The following is a 10,350-nucleotide window of genomic DNA, read 5'->3' as shown; positions in this document are numbered from 1 at the left end:
AGCCTTGAATTTAGTTTATAAGCTTTAATAACTTTATTTTCTTGTCACTTACCAGGGCTCCTCATACTGATTGCAATTTCTGGCAACTCCCACCAGGTGGCAACGATATAGCCAGATTGTTTATATTGCTTGTGAGCCGAATTCCTTATTTTGTATTAACATTTTGGCATTTGCTATGCAGATCACAATCAAAGTGCTCAAGGGCAAGGACTGCACGCTCGAAGTAACCTTTAACTATTGCCCTAAACAGGAAAATCGTTGATTAATGTGTACATTTCTCATGTAGGTCTCGCCGACATCCACGATTCTCGAAGTGAAACAACAAATCGAAGCGGAACTCCAAATATCGGCGGCCAATCAAAAGTTATTGCTACTGGGACGTCCTTTAAGCAATGAGCAGATAATTGCATCCTATCCTAATATCAAAGAGGGCACAAAGCTTAATCTGGTGGTGATGAAACCCAGCCTGAGGGACAGCATTCTTCGGGGATTCCGGAAGCACTATCCGGAAAACCTGGCGGAGCGACTAACCAACGAGTTTATGGCCGACTTTGAGAGGAAAATTAACGAACAAAGCCTGGACGATTTGGAGAGATTGGCAGATAGTATAGTCAGCAGAGCGGGCACATAGTCATAGGCACCCAAAAACCCACCCAGCATGACGGAAGTCTATTATCCTCACCCCATTGTTTTTATTTCCCCCACAAAACGAGGTAGTAAAAATTAAGACTTGACTGAAAAGAACAACCCATTTTATTTTGGACGGCGGTCTGGCAACTCTGCCCCCTGGTGCAGTTTTTAATTGTGTGTATGTGTATAAGTGTGTGAGAAGAAGAGAGGAGAAATGCGTCTGCTGTCGTGCAAATTCCTTGGTCGAGTTGTGAACTCGTCGCTGCCCCAACAAATTACTTCGCTGCGATCTTTTACCAGAACTGTTCCAGCAATGGTGAAAGTAAGTGGGGGTTACCGGAAAACCACCAGTTTTGTGCTGGCAAAGGGCCCATTACATAAGCCGGTGGGGCGAACTGCACAAATATTGATTGCGGCTAGTGAGAAATTGCAACGCTTCAAGGTTACCGCACGGTCTTTTTTCTAAATGTGTGTTTTTGGGAATTCTAGGTAGGAGACACCCTGCCCACAGTGGATCTCTTTGAGGATTCGCCAGCCAATAAGATCAACACAGGGGATCTGGTAAACGGCAAGAAAGTAATCATATTCGGCGTACCTGGCGCATTTACCCCCGGCTGTTCTAAGGTACGTAATACTAATACTTTCCCCACAACAATTTCTGCACAGGGAAAAATGTTAATGATATAATATCAATTTCATAAAAACACATATCGGCTTTATTCAGATACATATGTATGTCTTTCAAATTAAAATGTAAGCCATGTTTAAAAGCGGACAAAAAAATGTATAATACAAATGTATCAATCAACGTTTTACTTGTAAGGTACTAAAATCTTGTTAGTCATTAAAAAAAACTATACATTTTTTTATAAATTCCAAAAATTACTGCCGAGTTTCAATACCAATTTAAGAAGTTTGGCTAAATTGATCTTTTTCTTCCAAAACATTGTAATTTCTTCACCACTTAACAAAACTGAATTTTAAATTTTCCTAACCCGCAGACCCATTTGCCCGGCTATGTGAGCTCCGCCGACGAGCTAAAGTCCAAGCAGGGCGTGGACGAGATCGTCTGCGTTTCGGTAAACGATCCCTTTGTGATGTCCGCCTGGGGCAAGGAGCACGGTGCCGCTGGAAAAGTACGCCTCCTGGCCGACCCTGCTGGTGGGTTCACCAAGGCCCTGGACGTGACCATCGATTTGCCACCACTTGGTGGCGTGCGCTCTAAGCGCTACTCCCTTGTCGTCGAGAACGGCAAGGTGACCGAGCTGAATGTCGAGCCCGATGGCACCGGACTCAGCTGCTCGCTGGCCAACAATATTGGCAAGAAGTAAATGGATTCCAGTCTCCCAAAAACGCTAGAAACTCATACAGTAATTCAAGGCCGCAATTATATCAATAACGTCTTCAAAAGAACTATGTAGCACGTACAATATATGAGATTAGAGATGTTATGTCTAGTTGTTTGCTTTAATATCTAGTTGTGGGCTTAGTCTTTAATCTTATCTCAGAGTTAGCGGTTGTCAGTATTCGGGGCGATCTTCTGCGACAACAGTTTGCCATAGCCGCCTCGTCCGGCGTCGTAATCCGTGCGATATTCGTCACGCACCTGGCCGCCGGTTTTTCCGCGTCCATATTGCCTGCCCTCAATGAAACCGGCGTCCCAGTCTACTCGAATCAGTCGATCATCTAAGCGGGTGCCATTCACAAATCTATTGGGGGGAGCAAGGAAAAAAAATACATTAGAAGGACGCAAACCTTCAAGCTCAACTTTTAATATACATATAAAATAGTTTGGGTGGAACATGTTGCACTCTGGCAGAGTATTTGAATTTAATTAAATATAATCATACCGTTTTCCCGCCATTTTTTTCGGTTTAATAGCTACTTAAAATTATAATGTTAATTTTTATTTTTTTGAAGAATTTAAAAAACAAGGCAGAAACTTTGACATGTCTTGAGAAAGATCAAAAAGGAACTATATTTTTTCTTCGTATATCGTAGAGGACAAGAAACTTGAAATGTTGTCGATTTATAAAGATTAAAAATAAATGACAAGTCTTTCCATTGAATAATAATATTGCTCAATGTGAAATAAGTTGTAGTAGTTTACCGGAAATGACTGCAATAACTAAAATGAAATTAGTCTAGTAAAATATGCAATTTGCTTCTGGCTAACAAGATACATATAGTCGATAGGAATAGACTTTTAGGACTGTGTACTCCTAGGTACTGCCCCAGATCTTAAAAAGTTCCGTAAACAATGTGGCTTTTCCTCTGGAGGAATTGGCTCACCTCATGGCCGACTCCGCCTCGGACCTTATGTAGTATTCCACAAAACAGAAACCACAGGGCGTCTTCTTGTACTTGTCCAAACCCATTACTATTACCCGGACATCGCCGCATCGCGAGAATAGTTCGTGGATCTGCTCCTCAGTCGTGTAGAAGCTCAGATTTCCCACATACAGTGTACACGAGTCGCGGAGCGATCTTTCTTGCTCCGACCGAGAGCCCTGAAATTTGGTTATAGTGTTAGGATTTGGTGGACTGGCCCTGGGATATACTCACCTTGAAGTGCTGATCGCGATACGAGCTAAGTTCCACGGATGTGGTCATATTTTCGGCTATAAACGAATGAAATATTTTCTACGCTTTTATTTAGTGGCGGCAGTCCAGCGATTTATTTTTCGATAAATATGCTGGTATTTCCCTTTCCCTCGCTTGCTGTGACCAGTTCACTTGCAGTATCTACCGTTTGCCAGAAACTGTGATCCTATTCGATAGTTGCTATTCAACAAAATAAATGAAAATAAAAATGTATATGTACTCAGCGCAAATGGTTTATATTTAAAATATATTTTAAAATGCCTCTGCAATATGCAAATTTTATTATAATTGTTATTATTTGTGCCGGGTAATTTGCTTACGTAGTCTCGATATATATAATATTAGCGAATGCGATCTATACAGTGTTTACCTTTTGGTATATCCGCTACGCGTTAGTACATTTCTAAATCACTGCTGCTTCGCAAAGACATTTTACGGCCCGTTGTTATTATTATTTTTATGGATTCTACAAATCATACTTAATGAACACCTCACTCAATTCTGCAGGCAGCAAGCGGCAGCTGCGCTTCCGCGGCGACGTTACCGGCAGTCGAGTGGAGGAACTGCATCATCACCAGGAGGAGATTAAGCAAAAGGCGCTCGCCCAGGATGACGTTGCAGCGACGCCGAGTGCGACGCAGAGCGGTAAACATGGATTTTATTTTGCGAACAATATAGTTTAAATATATTCAAGCTTTGTATTACGATGTAAGCATCAGAAAACAATAATTTTTTTTTTCGGTTTGATACAAAAATTAATAGTACCCAATTTAAGATATCTGTTAGAAATATAGATACAACGTACATATTTCTAAGAAGATGCGTTATATGATTAAGATTTTGTAATACATAGGGTTAAAAACATACATATATTAGCCTTTAGTTTTTTTTATAGTCCAAAACACTATTTTTCATTTCTTTAATTTAAACTAAGTTTTCAGTGAACACTTTTTTATAACCCACAGAGACCTGCACCAACACATTCTACGACTTCTTCAAGGTGGAGATGACCCGCGGCTATATGCTGGAGCACGATGAGGAGCGCTATTCGGCGCGGCGGCAGAAGATCTACAGCTTTATGCGCATACCACGGGATCTGGAGCGGTTCATGGTGTACGGAATCATGCAGTGTGCCGACTCCTTCCTCTACATTCACACCTTTCTGCCCGTCCGATTTCTAATGGCCATTTGGGCCTTGGTTTCCCGGACTGTTGCGCGGATTTTTCGCCTTCGCAGCACCGGACAGCGCCTATTGTCGCCAGCGGAAATCTGCGATCTGCTCAAGGGCGTCATCTGGATGTCGGTAACGTTGATAATGCTCCTGGTGGATACGAATCGAGTGTACCACATCATAAAGTCGCAGTCAATCATCAAGCTGTACATATTCTATAACATGCTGGAGGTAGGCGATAGGCTGTTGTCCGCTTTTGGTCAGGATACCATTGATGCTCTGTTCTGGACGGCCACCGAACCGAAGAATTCCAAGCGGGAACACTTTGGAGTCCTCACACACGTTCTCTTCACCCTAATCTATGTGTTTTTGCACAGCGGACTGATCATGTTCCAGGTTGGTAATAGTAAGGATCCTAGTTCCGTATTTGAACTATTAATACTAATCGATGAATTTCTCTTTTAGGCCACCTGTTTGAATGTGGCAGTGAACTCTAACAACAAGGGCCTGCTGACCATTATGATATCAAACAACTTCGTTGAGCTCAAGGGATCCGTGTTTAAGAAGTTCGACAAGAACAACCTCTTTCAGCTTACCTGCAGCGATGTTCGGGAGCGCTTCCACCTGTCCGTGCTGCTATTTATTGTGGTGATCCAGACTATGAAGGAGTTCGACTGGAGCATCACCCAGTTCTGTGTGATGCTGCCCGATTGTTTTGCCGTGCTATTTACTGAAATCTTAATTGATTGGGTGAAGCATGCGTTTATCACGAGATTCAATGAGCTGCCGGAGAGCATCTATAGGGAGTACACGACCAGTCTGGCCTACGATATGACCCAGACACGACAGAAGCACGCTTTTTCGGATCACTCGGATTTGGTGGCCCGTCGCATGGGCTTTATACCATTCCCCCTGGCGGTGGTCTTGATAAAAGCGATCTATACGGCGGTTTCATTCGAAAACCTTGCCGCCTGGCTACTCTTCCTGCTGGCCTATCTGTTTGCCATGGGCCTGCGAATCTGCTTGACCATCTGTGCGCTTGGCAAGGCCTGTAAACTGATGAAGGAGCACCAAACAGAGCGGAATAGTTCAACGCCGAGTAGCATGACCAATGTGCCCGTTATAGGAGCAGCTGCCCCGGTCTCAACGTCTTCGATGGGCGGACCGACTCACAATAATAATAATAACAATAGCATTGGCTCGAAGCCAGCACAAGTGACCACATTGGTGACACCGCCCAGTGTCGTCAATCTCGATGTGAGTCACAATTTCTCGCGGGCCTCAATCGCCTCCACGTCCACGCCAAAGAAAGCGGTCAGTGAGCAGGAGCTGGATGTTACCAACTCCCTGGAACTGGGCGCCACAGCTCTCTTCTCGAACAGTGATGTGGACTTAGATGATGTTTGCCTCAACGAGCAGGTGACCAACACTAATCCGGGCCCATCCATCCAGGAGGTTTACCAGGAGCAGGACCTGGTGCGCAGCCAGCCGGATCTGATGCTGCTAAACGATTCCGCTGGCGGAGAGGCGAGCCTCAAGGCCAAGCAGACGACTCAGCGGCTGCCCAAGCGAACGCACAAGCGGTCCGAGTCGGAGCCAGGCATTCCCAGTCTGGTGGAGAAGGGAGCAACTTCTGGACTCGCGGGTGGCAACCAAACGACACAGCTGTAGCCATAAATTGATGCTAATTTAATTTTATATTTGATTTTATCTTGTACGTAGTTGCGTCTATAATCTTTTGTGTATCGCTTAGTTGCTCTTGCGTAAATTTAAGTGAACAAGGATTAAAAATGTATTTTAGGTTTTAGCTCAAAATATGTTCTCTCTAGAATATCAAACTGTGCCTCAAAATCCTTTACATGGTGTGCCCTAACTTGATTAACAAGTTTTTGGGGATTTGCAATTAAACCTACCATTTTGGCTGTTATTGAGCACTTTAAGTAATAAAATATTGAAGATTTTGTCTACAAAATTGTTTATTGTCAAGAGGTGTAAAGTTAAATGGAATGAAACTGTAGAGTTCTAAATTTATTAAATTATTAAGTTTATTAGGTAAAGAATGTGGATTTTAAATTGTTAATCAATGGAAAACACTATTTATCTTTGTATATCATATATTTCGCACTGAGCCACATAACGGCAACATATAAATTCGAAACTATCTTCTACATAGATATAGAACAAATAGGATTTTTCGTTACACATTATATCATTTTTATAGTCTTATCTTCAGTCAAATGTTTGCAACGCAGTGAGGGAGACATTCTCGAGCCTATATATATTTTTAATCTGCATCAATAGAGAGTTGATATAGCTTTCCGTCCGATGCCGGGTTGTCTGCTGGACGAGCAAAAGATTGGATGTCGAGTGATGGACATAAGAAAGAGGGCTCTTCCGGAGCAGAATGAGGAAATAAAACCAACAACGGCCACCAAAAACCATAGCATCGTCCTAAATTGAGCCCTAGAGTTTTATGTGATTAAAGTAGTTAGTTGGTATACATGATGATAATAAACCCTGTCTTATACATATATATATGTATTCTAAGAATTATGTATTCAATAACAAAATATTGGTAATTTAATGGTTAACTAAGATTAACACATTATTTAATTACATATATGTTGTTTTATTTCTATTGTTATGACCTGGAAAATAATTTTAGACATATTATATATCTGGTATGCATATTTATCAATTATTCTATGGCATAACTTTATTTTACAAATTTGTCGTCATACATATTTTATTTCTGTTATATAGTTCTTATTTACAAACACCTGAGGCTTCTTTTATCATTTAATATCTCGTTACGTAAGAGAATTGATTTAAAAACCATTATATATGTATATTATGTATATAGTTTGCAGCATAACCTTTACCATCTATAGTCCGATACCAAACCATGTTTAGATCACTAAGTTTACTGCAAATTCCTAGAGGCAAAAATGGCTTTCAGCTTCACATGAAATTGCTTTCTGGATTCACTTCAAAAATTGTTTTTGGGCCCAAACGTTTTGTTGAGGGTGGGGGTGCGGGAAAGAGATTAAAGGGGCCGGAGTTTGGTAGCCCCCAGTTGATTTCATGAATGAAAAGGTTTCCCGCTTTGTTTGTGTTTGCACGCGTAGAAAAATCAACAAGCTGCAAATGGAGTGCTCGTTAAGCCCACATCCGCAACCGATTCTTGACTCCAAGTCAGAACCACCCCATTCACCACCCCGCTGAGAACTTACACGCGCCATCGATATATATATATATATATATATATATGTACGCCACGGGGTGTATAAGTTTATGAATGAAATTTTACGCTGACCTTGGAACAGCGCATTGTGGTTGCGTCAGTGCCCTGAAAAGGGGAAGTTTTCGAAGTCAACCCTAGAACAAAGCCACCGAAATATACTCGATTTAACAGGCGCATACTCACCAAATCCCGAAGCGTTTGTCGCGACTTCTCGCTGGCCATTTTCATTCATGAAAACTTCGGCTAATTTCATGAATGGTTCTTTCCATTTTCGATTTCAAGGACACAACGCTCCTTAGGCATGGCGTCCTTATCGATTTTCCCTTTCGCATTTATGTTCATTTCCCATTTGCTTTCAGCGTGGGCGCAAATACCTATGTACGTTTTTTTCTTTTTGTTAAACAAAATTTGTGAAGATTTGTTTCTCCTCCTTGGGCATTGAATTTAAGGCGAGCTCCATTGGGAATTGATTTCTTTGATTTCGGTTTTGTATTCCTGCATTTGTGTAAGAAAGGACTAATAATTGCTCAATATGCTGAACATTATTTTAAAATGTAATTTTAATAAAAATCTAATCTTACAGCTTTTCTATTCACATTCATTTTGCAAAAATTTTAACTATTTTTTTTTAAACCCTTGCAGAGGGTATTATAATTTCAATCAGAAGTTTGCAACTTATTACACTAGGCGTGACAATCCGTTTCTACGCAAACTAGTCTCTCAGTTTTAAAGCTATCTGAATGAAACTTTCCCAAAAGTTGTCTTTCTATTGCAGTTAGTTTATAAGTAGGAACGAGCCGGATCGGACGACTATAGCATATAGCTCCCATAGGAACAATCAAAAAAATAAATAAAAAAAAATTATTACTTTGCTGTTTCTTTATTTTTTTTTAAGTTCTGCGACATATAGTAATGGTTAAATATTTCAGAATTACGGTTTAAATTTCATCAAAATCGGACGACTATAGCATATAGCTCCCATAGGGACAATCGGAAAAAAAAATACAAAAAAAATTATAACTTTGTTGTTTTCCAATTTTTTTTGTATTTCTCCGACATATAGTATTGGGTAAATGTTTTAGAAATGCGGTTTCAATTTCGTCAAAATCGTACGACTATATCATATAGCTCCCATAGAAATAATCAAAATATAATATATCTATCAAATTATTCAGTTGCAAATCAATGTTTTCAACATATACGCAAGTAAATCATAATTTTAATGTTTTCAAAAGTATTTAATGCTTGCAATAGTTGCAAGGGTATATGAACTTCGAATTGCCGAAGTTTGCTTTCTTTCTTGTTTAATTTGATCTTTAAAACTGAAACCAAGCCACTCAATGCTTACATCGGAAATTTTAAATTTTAAAGCAAAAAAGTGGCTTTGAAAATCGAAATAAGTATCTTTATAAGTAAAAATATTAAGAACTTTATAGATTTATAGTGATATCTATAATTATTGCATAAATGCATTTAAACTCCAAAAAGTAGGCCAATAAATGTGTAGTTCCCCTGTAGTTTACAAAGCTGCCTGAACTAGCAGTTCAAAACATTTCACAAAATCTTCAACTGCAGGCATCGCCAAAACGATGCGGCATAGTTTATGGGGAGCAATATGAAAAAAGCTTTGACATCCGGCCGGCAGCCCTTGGCCTGCGTTAAAAATAGTCTTGAGTATGTTCTCAGGGATAGGGCCACGGACACACTATATTCACCAGTTTTTTTTTATGAATGAAAGCACCACACCCAGCTGTACCAGGGCACTGCTTTACCTTGCTCTTGACTGTCTCTCGGCCCCATTGTTTATCGATTCCTTCTCCGGATCCGGCTCCAGCTCCGGACCTGCGCACTGCCGCCAAATAGATACAGATACCTATACCTATATCTATACCTATACGTATGACTAAGGCCCCATCTGCTTATCGTTGACACATTGACGACAATGAGGTTTGTATGATGCAGCATGTAACTGTTGCTTCCCACTGACGTCATAAGAAGACTGATGGAGAGAGGGTCCCCTACATTGCATAAACAAAAAATGCCGTGACAAAACGCGAAACAATTAACAACAGGGATTATAATGGATATTCCGTTGGCGTGACCCAACTTCTAGTAATCAAATAACCCGTTTAAAAAGTGTATTTATTTAATTCTTAATGCTCATCAATTTTCATCACAAAATCTTTTATCAGGACCTTTTTAACTCATTAGGTTGTTTCATTATTTTAGCATGCTAATAGTATATTAAATTTATGGGGTTGGTTGTGGTCGTGGAAGTCTCTGTCCCGGTTTATTCAGGTCTCTTATTGGGCCCCAACAGAGTTTTGCTACGGTTTCTATAAGGCCACAAAAAGAAAAGCCAGAATTCCCAAATAGAGCTTCATGATGAATCAAGAAGGTCCGAAAAATGTTCCCTATAAATAGCTGCTAAATATATGGAGTAAATGTCAAATAAACCATTTCAAATCGCAATTGCTAAACGTCTTATTTTAATATGCATCATATATATATATATATATATATATATATATATATATATATATATATATATATATATATATATATATATATATAGATTAAATACACGTGCAAAAAAAAATATAAAAATTGCTACTATTCCAATGCTCCGTTGAAAAATTATTAAAAAAAATACTTATTTTTGATTTTTTAAAGACTTACATATGTTGGGATCTAGGAATAA

At 39.8% G+C, this 10,350-nt stretch overlaps 4 protein-coding genes across 5 annotated transcripts; 3 read left to right on the top strand and 1 right to left on the bottom strand.

Annotated features, from left to right (window-relative positions):
• Positions 1-87: 87 nt before the first annotated feature.
• On the top strand, positions 88-764 carry LOC108136898 (ubiquitin-like protein 4A). Its single transcript, XM_017258355.2, has 2 exons — positions 88-223; positions 287-764. The coding sequence occupies exons 1-2, from the start codon at positions 176-178 to the stop codon at positions 629-631; spliced, it is 393 nt and encodes a 130-aa protein (XP_017113844.1). The 5' UTR covers positions 88-175; the 3' UTR covers positions 632-764.
• Positions 765-796: 32 nt separating this feature from the next.
• Positions 797-2,081, top strand: LOC108136895 (peroxiredoxin-5, mitochondrial). The gene is made up of 3 exons (XM_017258353.2): positions 797-952; positions 1,120-1,254; positions 1,632-2,081. Exons 1-3 carry the CDS (start codon positions 845-847, stop codon positions 1,959-1,961), a joined length of 573 nt encoding a protein of 190 aa, XP_017113842.1. The 5' UTR covers positions 797-844; the 3' UTR covers positions 1,962-2,081.
• Positions 2,079-3,317, bottom strand: LOC108136897 (nuclear cap-binding protein subunit 2). The gene is made up of 3 exons (XM_017258354.2): positions 3,196-3,317; positions 2,923-3,140; positions 2,079-2,339 (listed from the first exon to the last, which is right to left on the bottom strand). The coding sequence occupies exons 1-3, from the start codon at positions 3,241-3,243 to the stop codon at positions 2,141-2,143; spliced, it is 465 nt and encodes a 154-aa protein (XP_017113843.1). The 5' UTR covers positions 3,244-3,317; the 3' UTR covers positions 2,079-2,140.
• A 329-nt stretch (positions 3,318-3,646) lies between these two features.
• On the top strand, positions 3,647-6,936 carry LOC108136894 (protein TAPT1 homolog). 2 transcript variants are annotated; one of them, XM_017258351.2, is made up of 3 exons: positions 3,647-3,879; positions 4,200-4,801; positions 4,871-6,936. In XM_017258351.2, exons 1-3 carry the CDS (start codon positions 3,717-3,719, stop codon positions 6,074-6,076), a joined length of 1,971 nt encoding a protein of 656 aa, XP_017113840.1. In that variant the 5' UTR covers positions 3,647-3,716; the 3' UTR covers positions 6,077-6,936. The 2 variants fall into 2 exon arrangements, with proteins under 2 accessions (XP_017113840.1, XP_017113841.1); XM_017258352.2 differs by lacking the exon at positions 3,647-3,879 and adding an exon at positions 3,923-3,942.
• Positions 6,937-10,350: the final 3,414 nt, after the last annotated feature.

This window comes from Drosophila elegans, unplaced genomic scaffold, assembly GCF_018152505.1.
Source record: "Drosophila elegans isolate 14027-0461.03 unplaced genomic scaffold, ASM1815250v1 contig_476, whole genome shotgun sequence".
Classification (NCBI taxonomy): Eukaryota; Metazoa; Arthropoda; class Insecta; order Diptera; family Drosophilidae; genus Drosophila; species Drosophila elegans.
This window is presented reverse-complemented; position numbering and strand designations above follow the sequence as displayed.